Source organism: Vigna unguiculata, chromosome 8, assembly GCF_037176805.1.
Source record: "Vigna unguiculata cultivar grain cowpea cultivar isolate G323 ecotype 2 chromosome 8, ASM3717680v1, whole genome shotgun sequence".
Taxonomy (NCBI): domain Eukaryota; kingdom Viridiplantae; phylum Streptophyta; class Magnoliopsida; order Fabales; family Fabaceae; genus Vigna; species Vigna unguiculata.
The window spans coordinates 39,204,370-39,221,318 of record NC_140799.1 but is presented as its reverse complement, the minus strand read 5'-3'; the positions used below and the strand labels follow the sequence as shown (position 1 = coordinate 39,221,318).

At 33.4% G+C, this 16,949-nt stretch overlaps 1 protein-coding gene across 1 annotated transcript in view; it reads right to left on the bottom strand.

Moving 5' to 3' along the window:
- LOC114193160 (ARM repeat superfamily protein) overlaps positions 1-16,949 on the bottom strand; it is a 30,172-nt gene continuing 13,223 nt past the window's right edge. The window contains exons 14-35 of the mRNA XM_028082869.2: positions 16,564-16,682; positions 15,481-15,847; positions 15,155-15,330; positions 14,984-15,053; positions 13,541-13,685; positions 13,271-13,440; positions 12,608-12,955; positions 10,965-11,132; positions 10,546-10,839; positions 10,002-10,178; positions 8,395-8,658; positions 7,598-7,696; positions 7,320-7,504; positions 4,213-4,548; positions 3,219-3,372; positions 2,994-3,104; positions 2,703-2,870; positions 1,787-1,910; positions 1,132-1,290; positions 935-1,047; positions 798-857; positions 1-393 (exon numbers count right to left, since the gene is read on the bottom strand). Coding sequence (XP_027938670.2) covers positions 208-393; positions 798-857; positions 935-1,047; positions 1,132-1,290; positions 1,787-1,910; positions 2,703-2,870; positions 2,994-3,104; positions 3,219-3,372; positions 4,213-4,548; positions 7,320-7,504; positions 7,598-7,696; positions 8,395-8,658; positions 10,002-10,178; positions 10,546-10,839; positions 10,965-11,132; positions 12,608-12,955; positions 13,271-13,440; positions 13,541-13,685; positions 14,984-15,053; positions 15,155-15,330; positions 15,481-15,847; positions 16,564-16,682 — 3,993 coding nt within the window. The 3' untranslated portion in view covers positions 1-207. The remainder of the gene's footprint in view (positions 394-797; positions 858-934; positions 1,048-1,131; positions 1,291-1,786; positions 1,911-2,702; positions 2,871-2,993; positions 3,105-3,218; positions 3,373-4,212; positions 4,549-7,319; positions 7,505-7,597; positions 7,697-8,394; positions 8,659-10,001; positions 10,179-10,545; positions 10,840-10,964; positions 11,133-12,607; positions 12,956-13,270; positions 13,441-13,540; positions 13,686-14,983; positions 15,054-15,154; positions 15,331-15,480; positions 15,848-16,563; positions 16,683-16,949) is intronic.

Below are 16,949 nucleotides of genomic sequence, written 5' to 3'. Positions count from 1 at the left end.
TTTAACAGAAATTGTAACCATAGTATTATCATAATAATCTGTATACACAATTTTGTTATAAAAATTGTAAATCCTTAAGACAAAATAATGGAAGTATAAAAGAAAGAACTAACCCACTACACCAAATAATGAACAAGAAGCAGGAGCTGTAGTGATTTATCATCTGAAAACTTAGTAATTAAGGATTAAGACCATGGCTTGTACAATTTATTGTTTCCAGTCTTGAAGAATGTTGACACATTTTCTTAATATTGACTTTGCACCTTCGTTCTTCTCTATCTCGTACTGATGAAGCAGCTCGTCCTTGAATCCTTCATTGACGTTGCCAACTAACGCCACGTCCATGGAAAGTTTCATGACTTCCAGAAGGCATTCTGAAGCTGAAATATGAACCTGAATTTCGGCACAAGAATCACTACTTAGTAACGATGATCACGCAAACACACAAAAAGTTACAAATCTAGTTCCTAAATTTCGGCTATTCTTTCCGTTTTGCACGTTAGATTTTTAAATAGGTAATATTTCCTAAAATGATGCATACAAATAGAACAATTTTTTGGAACAAGTTTCAGTAAACATTTCATAATTTACGTTAATCAAATATTTAAATGAATGCAATGAAAATATTCATGATTCCCAATTTAAATTGCACTTGTAATTCATGTCATTATAAATTAATTGTGTTGTCTATTGAAATTTATTTCCAAAAGTGCTGATTACCCCAGGGGTTTTTAGTTCTATAGGGCTGGGAAATCTAACTCATGAATAATGTTCAACCAAACAAGATAGTGACGTACCTGTGCAATTTTTATTGTGCTTATGCAATTGAGTATTTTTGGTGACAGAGTGTGAAATATCTGAAAAAGAATAAAGTTTATTTTAGATCATTCAAGAATTGAAGTTACTAGTCCAACTGAGAGTAAACCTCCATTACCTCCTGAACAAAAGAAGTTGCGCCAGAAAGTTCGTGATTTCCCTGGGAGTCTTTCACAACACTGTGGAGCCTTGAGCAAAGTTCTTTGATAGATAAAAAGGCTGTAGTTTTAACTGCACAACGATGGCTTTCTTAATTAAGACTAATAGAGAAATGGAAGGGGCTTTGAAAAATGAAAAATGAAGTATAAAGAATACCAGTCCATTTATGTTCAGGCGACAGGAATGCCGTATACATGTGCATTAAGCTCTTTTGCTTCTCAAGAATATCATTTATATGTGCCACATGGATACAGGAGGTTAAACAGTCAACAATTTTGTTATGTGGAACAGAAATCTCTTCAACACTGTCTAACTCTGCAAAAAGAAAAAAAAAGTCAAAAAGGGCAGTGGTCAGTAGCACTAAGCAGCTTGTAACAAGGAAAAATCAAATGATTTAAGTGGCTGGCCATTTGAATAGCCATTGAACAGTAACAGTAACAAGGAGAATCGTCCATTTCATCAAGTTTCTAAATGGGGTGATGTTATAAAACGTCTTCTATTTTCACTTTGTTTCCTATTTTCAGAAGTTTGTATTGGAACAAGTGAAAGCAAAAATGAAAATAAAAATATTTTCATTATTCCTATACAAACCTTTGAGAGTAAAAAACAATGAAACCAAATGGCCCCTAAATGAAAAATCTCGGAAAAAATCGGTTCAATATCATACAAGAAACAATTCTCTTAACTATTTCTTTGATCAGCAGCATCAAACTAAACCAACTTGGCATTAGAAACTTAACCTCAAGAACTGCATTAAATGATTCATAAACATGTTGCAAGATATAAATGAAGATCCAGAATTTGTCATAACCTGTTTCAGCGGGATCACTGACCAAAGGTGCTTGCCCAGACTTTAGGGGCTCTGAATTGCATAGATCAAACAACAAGGGAAAAACCATATTAAAGAACTCTGGATTGGCCAAGGCTTTTATAACCTGGATACATACAAAAAATAATGCAACTTAATATGAAAGAATATATGAAAAATTGCTGCATTTAGTATTGGGTTTTCTTATCACCAGTCAAGGAAACTGTAATGACAATTCTATGAGCTAATAAAAAGAGGTAAACTTAACATACATATCCTAAGAGCTGTACCGGAAATTTTCTAATCTGGTCTCTTGTTTACTCTATACTTACAATTTAATCAAACAAGAAATGAATAATAGATCCTCAGGTTCTTTCCAATGACTACAAATAAAAAATAAAACTGGCACAGCAAAATATGTTTTGCTCTCAGTTATCTTTGTAGTGTTATGATGCTCTCAGTTATACCTATTTTTATTTTTATCTTTGTAACTAATTCTCAATAAGGGGACAGAACAACCAAGTGGTTGAGAGCAGATCGCTTCGTGTTTTGAAGCTTCCATGGATGCAGTTTAATTTCAAGATTTTAAATGTGGAATACACAAGCATGGTAGCATAACAAGACGATTTGAGATTCTGTAGATTTTTCCTAAAGCTTGACTTCCCAATTTCTGCCATCAAACTCATCACTACAATTTGGAGTGTCACCATTCTGTACTCTTTTAGAATTTAGTAGTTTCTAACACATTTGATTTGTAACTTATTATGCGTTGAGTGGCAACTTTTATCCACTTTTGATTATAATTTATCTTTTTCTTGAAATTGATTATATAGCTTTGTTGGTTTCAATTCAATGTTTACCCCAAGGGAGAAAAGTTTCCCAAAATTACTAACCAGCACACACTAAATAAATTACTAACCTGTTCAAGAGAGGAAAGTGCTGCTTCACGATACTTTTTCCCCTTTCTGGTGCATGCAGATGATACCAAATTCAGAATGGCAATGGAAGACGAGGAACCTTCAGCTAAAATTGCTTTATGGCAGGATGTACATAGAGCACCTACTGCTAGCAATAGAACCTCTTTACCCTGACATAAGTAGTAAGAAAAACAAGCACATGAAACTTGAGGCAATCGTCCATGATTGATATTTGATAACAAGTTTCTCTGCCAAATATATAAACTTAAAAGTGGCAGTCTTCATTATTTTACCTCCCATAGGCGACCAGGAATTTCCTTCATGAGAGACTGAAGCAAAACCTTATGGTGAGAAGAAAGAGATTCACCCAAAACTTCACTAAGCCTACATATAGCCTGCGCAGACTGCAGGAAACAGAAGATAAATAAGTAAACATCTATACACAAACCATGAAATCACCAAGCTGAATGAGGTTATATGAAAAAAATAGAAAAGAAAGAAAACGGAGCAAGACTAACTTTTCTTTTACTTGCCCATGATGATGATGACATGCCCTCACAAATAAGTGAAACAATTTCTTGTAAGTATAAGTGAAGAGTGATTCGTTCCCCACTTGTATATTCTTCCCATAGTTCCTCAAATAGTCCAGAGACATTTTTATCATCTTCAAATCTGCAAGACAATTTTTAGCCCACGTGAAATAAGAATACTTTAATTTTTCAATGTGAAGTTCTTAGTTTGCTATATGAGCTTCATTCAACAAACAGTTTGCTCATCTACCTTAAAATTCAGAACCAAATGCCTACAACAATATACATGATTTTCGAGAGTTAAATATAAAATCCATAATTGGCCACAATGTGAGAGCTTAAGCTTTTACCAAGTATGGCCTTACAAGTCTGATGGGAACATTCTTCCAATTAAATTACAAATTTGAGACAATATCTGCTTGGTCAGTACTTTTTCCATGATTATAAACCATGATTGAGCTATGTCAGATATATAAAATTATTCCCAGCCGGCCTATTTAAACTTTCGGAGAGTTGGAACTTGGCTTGGTGTTCTCCATAATAATAATTTTCTAAAACAAAGGACACTGCAACCATAATTAATGGGACCTCAACATGGTATTCACAACTTCTCTATTGACCTACAGTTTGCTATATTCCAAATACAGTCTCAGAATTCTTTTTTTTTTTTTTCCACAGAACATGAAATAATTTCTGAAATTGATGAGAATGCAACAGCATAGATAATACTGCATCCTCTGAAATTGGTACAAGAGAAATTATAGGAAAAACAAAAGAACAAGATAAATCCTACAAACCTTACCTGGAATCACCCAATGTTCACAAAGAATAACAAACTAATATTCTAAAGGACAGTGGCTGGCAGCCAATAAATATCAAGCTTCGGCTTAAAATTATGATTCTGGATTTGAAATAATGTTGGATTTTTATAAAATATAAAAATAAAAAACCATAACAGAAAAAAAAAGAGAATGTTCATAACCTTGAATAAAAAACAACTGGAATGATAACTGCATGATATCCACCAACAACATCTGCTGCCATGGATGAATAGCTCTTTAAGAGAAATGCACATGCAATTTGAGAATTCTTGTCACCAGCATGCAGAGCCGCAGTATCTTCAATAAGCTTTTGTGCTTGTGAGGCCGGTGTATACTTTAAGATTTTCGCACAAGCACTTGCAAAGGCACGTTTTGCAGCAGTACTTTTTTCCTCCTTAACAACTGGAAACAATAATCTCACCAACATATTTGCATATGGCTTGATGTCAACACCAACACTTTCAAGCAACAGCGTAATGAAATTGGCAACACCAACCCTGCACAAGCACAGAAAGCATAACTAATAATGAATATTACAAAAGTGCATCTATCAGAGACAAAGCTTAAATATAGATTCATTCCATTTATAAGAATCATATAACTATCAGCACTGCTACAGTTGCGCTAAACATTATGTGCAAGAGAAGTAAAATTTACTCATAGGCATCTTGCACCGTGTATGCATGATTGGTTGACACTTCCAATACAAATATCAGAGTATTACAAAAGTTTCCTATACAAGCTGGTACTAGAGTGTTTGGTTTGCCATTTGGAACCTTAAAACCATGATTTGAGCAAAAATTACTAGTCGTGAAGCTCTGAATTGGCATCCCAGCAATGCTTCTGCACTTCCGCCAGGTATACTCCACCAGACCGTACACAACACAGTATCAGACATTTCGTTTGGGCCAGAGGTGGCCCAGTACTTCGATATGCCGGAAGTGATTCGGTCCAGCAGTTGGATGCATATCCAGAAATCATGTGCATCAATCCCAAAAACAAGTGTATCCAATACCGAACTAAGAATATATTTTAATTAAAAAAATAAAAATAATAAAGAAGTATGGAAGAAACCACCCCTTTAAATTTTACCATTCATCTTCTATATCTTGACCTTAACCCACTCCATCTCATTGGTGCAAAAGAAAAAATTTACCCAGGCATTCCACCACCGTTGCATGATAAAGAATCATAGAGAAAGAAGAAAAAAGGGGAAGGAGAAGAAAACTCTAAACTTACCAAGGTGCTTGTTGGTACATGTACCATATTATAGTATATTATTAGTCATCTAAATCTCATTTGTCAATTTTTACTATTATTCATTGTGGTAATAATATAATATTATATTCAATTTCAATGAGTACTTGGAGTGGTAATAATAATATGGTATTATGGTTGCTGGTTGCGTGTTGCTCACATGTGTAATATAACACTATATATGCCTGTGCTGGTTGCATGTTCACACGTTTTTACAACAAATACCATCTATCATTGACGTTCGACAAGTATTGTTTGCCACCAATGCTTTTCCGCAACGTACCGTTTTCTACCGATGTTCTCTCCACCAAGTATTGATTTTCACCGATACTTTCCCAACGAGTATTGTTTACTGCTGATTTTTTTTTTTTTGGACGAGTGTTGTTAATCACCTGCCCTATAACCATTTTTAACAAACTTGACTGATATGAATCATGATACATACGTTCCGGCTTGAGGGTGAATGTTGAAGATATAGTTTGAAAAGATGAAACATACTGAAGATTGATTGTCACTTTGGCATAGAGGAAGTCATGCCCGGGAAATATCTACTAACATTATGATTACGTGCACTATGAACTTAGGGGGTCTTGTATTGATAACATTTGTAACCAACATGTCTCATATAATACATATGCTCCTATTGGAGGGGAGTATTAAAGATATGATTTGACAGGGAAATATCTTATTTAATATTTCCTATTATTGGATATTGATTTTGTCCTCGTCGTTTTATCTTTTCATCGTAATAAACAAGAATACTCGGTGTCAACATATTCCTTCTTGATTTCTCTCTTCTCAACATGGTACTAGAGTGGTACCATCCTCTTTGACCCTATTTGTCACTATTCCTTTCAACAATACCAATGATAGGGGTATGGATAACTAAGGCCATGTTTGATATCAATTTCAGAGAATAATAAGAATGCTCCCTCTAAAAAAATAAGGCTAAATTAAGCTTGAAGTTCCTCATAAATTTGGGTATTTTCAATTGAGTTTCTAATAATTTTTCTTTTACCTAATGAGTATTTTTTATATTTTTTAACTGGGTTCCCATCGTTTAATTTTTCTGTTAACCGGGTAACATGGTTGTTATCCTAACTCGTTATATTGTTTACTTGTTTTCATGTGTTAAAAAATGTGAGGTTTTAGGATCAATATAAAACTATATTATGGTTAATGTAAAATTTTATTACTTTAATTGAAAACAAGTTAGATAACGAGATAATCATACTCCTTAATATCTTCCATGTCATCACTTACAATGACAAGAGACTATCTCTATCACTACTATTGATGTAGATGACACTGACAATCCCTTGTTATGCCACATGTTTTCAATGAAAACAATAAAATTTATTTGTCATTTTACATGAATTGCAATATCATTTTATATTAGTCCCAAAATCTCACATTTCTTAATACGTGTAAACAAATAAGAAAAATGACTGAATAAGAAAACAATCACTTCATTTGAGAGTTAAACGGCAAGAAATTAATTAAAAAATATAAAAGTTCTAAATATTCAATAGACCAAAATAATTTAATAGGGACTCAATTAAAAATTAAAAATACCAAAGTTTGAGCAACTTAAAACTTAATTAAGCCAAAAAGTAACATAGCTTGAATTCATTTGTTCTGTTTTTTCCTTTTTCATAGTGAAACAAAATTTCAATAGTAAAGAAATACAAATGTGCTTCAATGTAGGGCAGAATATTCCCAATAAGAAGCAAGAGGAAAAGCAAAGGAATATAAAAAAATCACTCAAATATAAGAGCTCGAGCATCAGCATCATAAGGGTGACAATATATTAATTCGTAAAACAGTGAACATCAGCCAACTACTGATTGTCACTAATCCTACATGCCTTTTCTACTAACCCACCCTCCTTGAATCAACATAAGCTCGTAAAATTTCAAGGGAAAATATAATACCAAAATGACTGGACAGTTCAGGCAGGCAAACAATGCAAAAGAAATACATTAGATGCGATAATAAGTTAAGAACAGACCTAGTATTGAGGCCCACACCAGATCGCACTAAATGAGCAAGCCGTGGGATCAATGTGTTCAATGATTCTGCATCAACAACTTTTATGCATGAATCTAAAGTTTCCCACATAGGAGAGCCTTTGGCTATGGAAATTCTCAAACTTTCAAGCTTGTCTGACTGTATTCCTACATTTGCTGCATGAAGCTAATAAAACGAAAAACATAAAAAGTTAACATATAAATAAACAAGAGTTAGCAGTGAACTTATGCAGGAATTGAAAATATAATTCAATCTAACCTCGACATAATTGAGCGATTGATCTTCTAGGCTTGATAAACTTTCAAGCATGCAGCACACTAAATCAGACATATGTGGACGAATTGCAGTTCCAGCATGCTAAAACAAGACAATAATAACAAGACACTCAGATTTAACAGCATCATAACTTAATGGAATAATAGCACTATGTTATCCTTACATCACAATCAATCATTATTCTTCTTACACAATCACAATCAGATAAACATAGTCAAAGGAAAACCAGAAAATACACAACGTATAAACTAAAAACGAAAACCCAAACAGACAATAAAAATATCCAAAATTGTGAATCCAATATGTGCAGGTTAGCACCAATCATGCTTACTGGGAAATGAATTCTACAACAGTTGGTATTCTAAATAATTGGTTTTGGGAAAGAGGTTTGAAAATTTAAGTACAAGAAATTAGGATAAGTTATACTTCTGAAACAAACAAATCTGGAAAATGTAGTACCAACCAAATCATCGGTAAGATATTAAAAATACCACACCAGAAAAATCATTGGGTAATGAACAAAGCAGAAAAAAGGAACAACCAACATCATATCTGATGAGAATAAAATAATATTTAAACAGTCTTGTGTTATATTCCATCTATATACACGACAGCCAAGTAAACATATACATCCTACTAAAGTTTGACCAAACAACTGAGATGTAAATATACAAAATTTACATATATTTAATTACAATTGGGTGGGAGAAAATTAAGAAAACCAAAGCAGAGTGTATGCAGTAAGTTGAAAAGCAAAGGGATAGCAAGCCATTCCTAACCTTCGTAAGCTTCATAACAACTCCAATTGATGCCTTGCGGACACTGTCAACTTTACTCAGTATACCTTCTGCAAGTAAAAAGGGTAAAACAATATCCATTGCTTTGTGTGCATCTGTCACTTCAGTTAGAGAAACATCACAGAGCCTTGTTGTCAAGGAAGCTACACCACGGCATAGCTTTTCACCAGAAATTCTGACAGTTTCCTTTATGTCATCCATTGCACGAAATGCTCCAGACCACAATCTCTTTAAATGCTTCCCAACCTGTGGGTGGTGCATGATGAAAGAAAAACACAAAAAAATTAAAATTAAAATCAACCAGAGCTCAAATTGTAGATAGGGATGGTAAAATGAATGGATTAGATATATTTATCAAATGAAACATGAATTAGATTTTTATATAATTTTTTAACGGATCAAAATGGATGGATATCCAATTCATCAAAAAAAAAAAACTATTACCTCAGGTCGTATATATTAGACAAATATATAATTCAAGAAGACTAATAAAAGTAGTTAAATTGGTTAGTTATAATTAATAATGTCGTAAATTCAAATTTTATTTAAGTGAAAGTTATATTTAATGAGGCTACTCATAATTCAATGAATCACTTATCAACTAATAAAAATTACTTATATTTGTAATGACCCAATAAAGGCATTCATCTATAACAATATGTAAACAAGATTCTCTTATTTGATGTACACATTTTATATTTCTATTTTATTCTTAATTATGTTTTAAAATTAGAAAAATGGAAATAAACTACCCACGCAAACTTCAACAGCACAACACAATATACTACAGATCACCCACTATTTTTTATCTGATTACCATTATTAATTTTATTTTCTTAATCTATAACAACATATAAAGGGGATTCTCCTCTTTGGGTACTCATTTCATATCTCTATTTACCTTTAGTTATATTTTAAAATTAAAAAACAATTGAAATAAACTACCGAAATGTTAAAAGTAACTACCCACACATTATAAATCAATCACATCCTTCAACAGCACAATATACCACAAATCACCCACTAGTTTTAATGAAAGGGAAAATCAACCATTAGTTTTCATGAAAGTGAATAGCACATCAAATATAAATAGCTCTGTAATATCTCTTCAAATAAAAAAATACTTAAATAAACATATAAACCATATTTTACCACCAGAATAAAGCCAAGTAAACAACACAATAAAAGTAGGAATGAAGAAACAGAAGACCAGAATAACTAGTACTATTTCTCCATTGACAAACATCACAAAACCCACAACGGAAAAATTTGCCCTGCTTTTTACAGATAGTGACTCACCATAACAGTAGTTACATAGGTTTCTTGTTGCCAAGTATTAGCGTCAAGAGAGAGAGAGAGACAGACAGAAAAGAGAAACCGAAAAGTAACTTTGTATTGATAAAATGTACAAAGAAAACAAGGGTTCTTTTTATATAGAGAACGAAAAGAAACTACATCAGACTGAATACAAATCAACACCTAGCATAGTTAGTTATTAGTATAATTTTCCGGATTTCTTGTCTATAATAGAATGATCAGTGACAACGCACACTTTTAAACTCAAGAAAAATATAAGTAATCTTAATGACCTCATTAAATTTCCGTCCTTGAATAATGTCTGTAAGGGCAAGACATGATGCCTCACGCGATCGCCAAAGCCTGGATCCACACTGCTCTAGTAAATCTTCAATTATGATATCTAAATTGTCATCAATGGTTTTTTTTGAATCATCCACAAGTGACTTCCATATATGTATCATTGCATCCTAGACACACAAAAAATGCAATAGCCAAATCAAGTAAGTGCCTGAAAATAAAAATTCATATACTCATTGGATATCATGCATAACATTGCATTCGAGGAAAAATGATTTTTACACTGAAAAAGGCCAGGAAAAGCTGCACAAAAGAGGAAAAATCTTACATGGAAATAGAGAACCAAACCAAAAATTTTAGGGGGTAAAACTACATTTTTTTTGTTTGAAGTTTGACAAAGACATTAATTATATAGCACTATAATCATTTATCATAGATTAAAACTAGGTAAAGAAATCTTCTGTATTCACCTGGAAATGCCCTAGGTAAGGATTCAATTCAATACCCGGCTTACCAGATTACATAAATGGAACTTACCTGCACATTTTTGTCAGGATCATATTGGTAGCGTACAAGCCTTGGAATTAAAGAACGTAAATATGGCTTAAGAACATCCCCTGCTTGCTTTGCTATTTTGGAAAAGCCAAAAGCAGCACCCCTCTTTGAATTCAAAGAAGCCTGATAATTTGCTAAATCCATGAACTTATATATCAAGTCCGGTTGTCCCATCTCATTTGCCAAGTTACACAACTCCTTATAAGTGTTCAGTTTTCCTCCACTAGCACTTCCACCAAGAGTTCCATCCATAAATACTTCAGTATCTTCAACAAGCTGCACAAAATAATTTCAGAAATGTAATTCAAACAAAAAATTAAAGGGAGCGAAAAAAAATAAATCACCAAGACTTATTCCACATAAAACAATTTAAAAGATATACTAGATTACTACCAACTTACTTTGACAGCTCTTTTCCGTTTCCCTGACCCAGTCAATGTACTCACAAGTGCATTCACCAAATTCTTTTTCATTGATTCATCACCAATGTCATACACAATACTCATGCCTTGAGAAGCCAACTCTTGTGTGAGTTCATTTTGTTCACCAAGAAGGTGAGAAAAAGCCTCCTGCATATTTACATTATAATCGTAAATCCAATAACACAAGTTGCAGGATTTTGCAAAAAGATAGATATAGCGAAGAACATTGTATAAAATAAATGGGTTAATGGTGTTTCCAGTCCTTAAAAAATGAACCATCTTTAGTTTTAGTGCCTGACTTTTAAGACTTTTTATTCTGTAAAGTGTTAGCTATTAATAAATACAAAGATGAAAACTCGTAAATTTAAAAGTTGGTAATTAAAACCAAAGGTAACCCATTTTAGGAATACCAAGTTACAAGATAAGTTGTGGTTTCACAGCGAGAAAAGCTCCATCATAACAATTAGTTTAGAGTGCTGACATGCTCAGCCTAGCATACAACTTATATAAGCATTTCACATTTGGTATGATGCCCTGCATTTCACTTTTGGAAACCTAGGTCAGAACCTCATTATTGCAAGCCTCTAATTGAGGCATAAACCTAGGTAAGACCTAGTAGTTCAAGTCATTTTGCAACTGCACAAAGTTTTGACAGTTGCCTGGCTGGACAAACATAAAGTTTGACCAGTTCTAACATTGTTATTAGGTCCACAGGATAGAGGACGGTTAACTGATCCTAAACCCAATCAAAACGAACAGTTAGGTCAGATAACACTGACCAAAACAAGGATGTGAGGTCCAAACATATAAGCTGTATAGCAAACCTTTCAATATTCAAACCACCACACTAACAATGAAAACTTCAGGGGAACAGCAGTTTAATCTGCAGTATTCACATGCAAACCTTCATTTGTATCATAGGAGATCCCGATCTCATGAGTCATGACAGCATACATCAACAACCACGGTAACTCATTTCCTTACACCCCTATGATCTTAACATTATGAGTTAGGCCTTTCTTTCACAATGACTGAGAACAGAAAAAGAGCCACAGATCCACTTTAGGTACCAAAAGTTATCTTAAGAACATCCGCCCTAAACAGAAACCTCTTCCAATTGAAATTAAACCTACCCAATATCAACTCTCAAACTACTCCAGTGGCGATCAATGGGATGGATGCATTTAATATCTGATACATGCAAGCACTTTCAATTTAAAAACTATTAGCACCCAAAGGATAGAACAACTGAGGGAATTTCAGACCATGACTCCTGCCTGGATGCGAAAGGTTATAAACCAGAAACCAGATAAAAGTCTAAAAGAACTCATAGGACATTTTTAAAAATATTCAACAAGTTTGAACAAAACAAAAAATAAAATTACAACGACAAAAGGGCCGCCTTCCAGTCCATATATCACACTAACTTCTTTCAGGAATTTCCATTTTCCTTTTTAAATATACATAAGAAACCCAAATATAAATTGAAGAAAATCAAATCTTTATTTATATCTGTCGCCATATAACCATGGAAAACAATACAATACCATAAGTGAAGTTTCACATTTTACTATAGAGATGGGAAAAAAAAAAATAGAAAAATTGCTTTGTTAATGAAAAACCTGAATTTCTGGAAGCATTTGCTGAATAGCAGGATGATAGCTGCAGTACTTTATTAGTGAAACAAGCCAAACAGTTCCAGCACATCTCTCTTCTTTCCTGGTACTATACAAAAGAACATCAAAGAGCTTTTTGGTAATTGCATCTCTCACAGAAGCATGATAATCTCCACTATATTCACTTTGTTCGTTAGAAAACTTCTTAGGCACCGAAGTCAAATCTCCCATCAAAAAATTTGAAGCCATCGACAGTGAAGTATAGTTAGTTTGAAGAATAATATCAGCATTGAAAGGAACACCACCCCACAAAAAAGACAGGGCCTCCCCTGCAGCAAAGAGAATATCCTCAACCTGAAAATTTAGTTAAACAAATGTGATACTTTTTAGTGGCTGCAACTTATAATGAAAAAAAAAATTACTATTAGTGTTTATTTTAGCTCATAAAGAAAAGAAAAAGAAGAAAATAACATCAAACTGTTTCCAATCAAGATTAAGGCATCCCAGAAACCAAAATCTAACTTTTCCACAATATAAATGGAAAAAAAATAATGGAGCCAAAATTTGAGAAAGGAAACAAAAAAAGGAACATGAAAGTAAACATCAATCCAACACAAGTCACTGAAAATAAGCTCATCAAACAAAAACCAAGGAAAGAAAGTGTATTACCTTGGATCGACAGAGACTGAAAATCAAATTTAGGGCCATATCGAGCTGAGTAGATGATGTTTCTTTTACACATATATGTCCAATAGAGATAACAATCTTCTGAATTGCTTTAATATCTTGACCCAAGAGAAGCTTGTTCAATTTATCAGATAACATAATCAGAATTCCATCTGCAGAGTTAATCAGACACCCTTATGATAGCTCAACACGTAGCTCAGTTCTAAGTTCAAATCAAAACATGTTCATCAGTCTTTTACACTTGAATTTTACCTGAATTAGAATCAAGTGGGGGTAATGAAATACGTAGTCCAATATGACCCAGTGCTTGCATTGCAGTAGCAGCTAGAGCGGAAGTTTCTGAATTAACCACATCAACTAGGCATCTAAGTGTATCCTCGAGAAGTATTTCTGGCATCTAAAGATTATGTATATACACAAAGTGTAAGCATATTTATGATCAAAGGAATGACGTTATATGCAACAATTCTGACTTCAGTTTCAGGGGATAAAAGTAAATTTTAGAACAGGTAATCAACACCTCAAAGAATTGATCAAGATCAAAATCACAATTGCACATTACTATCATACTCATAAAACTAGCCTTCTAAGTAACTGTGCTAAATCATAAAAGTATAAAATCTTAGAGAGATATATTCTTTTGGAATATCAAAAGATATTTTTACATAATAAAGTTCGGTAGAATTTAACAAAATTTGGTAAGAATGTAATGATTTGTAATGAAAAAATGAACACTATATCAATTGTTTATGAAAAAAATAACACTATCATGTCACCATTTCCTCCTTGTTTGTTGCTTTCCATAGAGTTCTTAATAGCTACGTTTTTAACTCGTTGACCATAAACAAGTAGATCATGTTGCTGAAAAACGATCATATGGTTAAAGGAAATTTTTTAAAAATTCAGTAAACAGAAAAACCTTGTTTTCATGAATTGAACAATCATATAATAATAGCAATAACCCATAACAATTGCAGAAAACAATTACATGGAGGAAAAAAAAATTAATTTAGAAGAGATTACTCTACTATCATCACTGTTGAGAACCAGAAAAGTTTGAAATGAAGTAGAAAAGTTTTACATACTTGGATGAGATTTTTCATGAGAACGATATTTATACATACAATTAAAAAATCACAGAAAATCCATAGAAATCCAGTCAACAAAATAATCCATTGAACTAGTATAAATTTGAATACAAGATGATTCTTCTTTTAGTCTTGTAAATCTGAAATGAATGCATCCCCCCTTAAAGTCTATTGCCCCAGCCAAAACTCGTGCTGACCCATTTAGAGGCTGTTTGGTCCAATGGAGTAAGGGGTTAGGCAGATCATAATGGAGAGACAGGGAGGGGAGGAAGTTTAATTAGACATTACATTTGGTTGAAAGAAGGGGAGACTAGGAATTTCAATAGAGGGAAGGGTTGTTTGGTTCACAAGGGGTGGTGAGGGATTTTAAAAATTAATTCACATTCAGACCCTTATAACCTTGGGTTTCAAAATTAAAAGAAAGATCATTTTAGTTAATATGCTTGAAATGTTTTATATCATATCTCCTTCCCTCCAAATTCCCCCAATATTGGATGAGAGCAAATATTGTTCCCACCTAAAAATAAACCAAACAAGATTTAACAAAAAAAACTCCCCTCCAACCAAACAGTTAGTAATTAAAAATGTGCAGTAAAATTGTACTTACAGGTGTTCTAGATAAATAATTTGCAGCTATATATCCTATAGCACAAAGAGCACCGTGCTGAGTTTCAAACCTATCAATAAATTAATTCAGCATGACCATATATCAAACTGGGAAAAAGCAGCAATTATCAGAAAATGAGCTAAAAGATTTTAGTTCCACCAGCACACATACCTTGACTTGAGTGTTTGGCTGAATAAGGAAGTCAATTCAGAAACAACATCAGGGATGGAAAGAGCAGAAGACACAATACCAAGTATACGTGCAATGGATTCACGAGTCTCCCAATCCACATGACTTAGCAGTTGCTTAAGCCACGAAACCTTTAAGGAAAAATGTGATGCTATCACCTAGAACAATAAATGTGTCAGATGGAACACAATGGAGTTGCTTAAGCTTTGAAACCTTTAGTGAAAAATGTGATGATATCACCTAAACAATAAATGTATCAGATGGAACACAGCGAAGAAAGCAATCAAAGAACTTTTATAATAACTGACCTCTGGCATATGTGATCCAATTATAAGCAATGCCTTGGAAGCATTGACATGCAACTCAACAGAGCCTTCAAATGACATAGAATGCTCCAGGATTAAACTGAATGTCTTCACTGATGACACAATTTCAGATGATCCTTCAAAGGATTTGTTCTGCTCCAACTCTGACTCAAAGCACTTCAATAAAAATTTAATCATGGCCACATATGTACTTGAAGGAAAAACAAGGTTTTGTTCTCTAGTTTCACTGGACTCCAACAACTTTGGCTGTTGTCGAAGAATGTAATCTAGCATCATGCCCAATTTGGGATAAATAAGACCAGAAATTTGACTTTCACTTTTAAGATGAAGACCTTCGTGTGACATTTCTCTGTTTCAAACCAGAAAACAAAACTTAATCTGAAGTCGATAAAGCTATATATAAGACTTCAAATTATGAATAAAATCAGAACTTAATTAACTATAATTACAACTCAAATTTTTCATATTATACACAAAATAAAGTTCCAAAACCATCCGTTTGGAACAAAAGTAGCTATTTACAGCAACAAGAAATGCATTACGAGAATCATAGTCTCTGATTTTTCAAAAAACAGTTCAATGTAAGGAGATAACATGTTCAAGATAGATGATTATTACAATTGAACACATGCATTTGGCCTTTTCTCTTTAGAGTCATGGTAAAAAAATACAACCAGACAAAGTAATCTTTTAAAACTAGAATATAAAAGCCATGCATGGCACATACGTTTTCATGTGCATATTATGATGTTCTGTATATGCTTGATGCAATATCAAAATAAATATGCAATAAAGTGTTCAGTCCTGAAATTGAACCTCCTTTGGGAAAAAAATATGCACAATAATAGGTTTGGAGGGTTCCTATTTTATTGATGAAAGAAGAAAATCAGTTGGGAGGATAAGGGAGGATAAGGAAATCTCTCCAATGTAAAAGGAAAACACGAAAAAAAAAAAAGCAAAGTGAAACATTCCCTCAATATTTGTAGCAGAAACCCCCTTTTAAGAAAAATACATACTTTCAAGCATCATAGCATGTCAGATCATCACCAGAGGAATTTGTAATACCTGATATCTAATTTAGCATCTGCTGCTCCAAGCATACAAATAAAGCGACTTGGACAATGTTGCAGATCAAACAGAGATGTTGCCCATCTTATGGCACAAAAACGTACTTCACTTTCCTCCTGACATCACCATGCAGCATGTTATAGTTCAAACCATGTGTCCATTAAATTTTTAATTGGATAGGATATTATAATAGCACTAATTTCAGAGGATTTGATTAAAGTAAAGATGCCAAAAAGCTATATGGTGTTCTCAGGCTGCAGTGTATTAGGTTGGAAAGGAACAAAGGAATCTTCTTCGGGACTGAAGTCTTGTATTTGGTTCATTTGGCATCCAATATTTTCTCTAGCTCCATTAAGACGTTCTGCTCATGGTCTTTGAGGGGT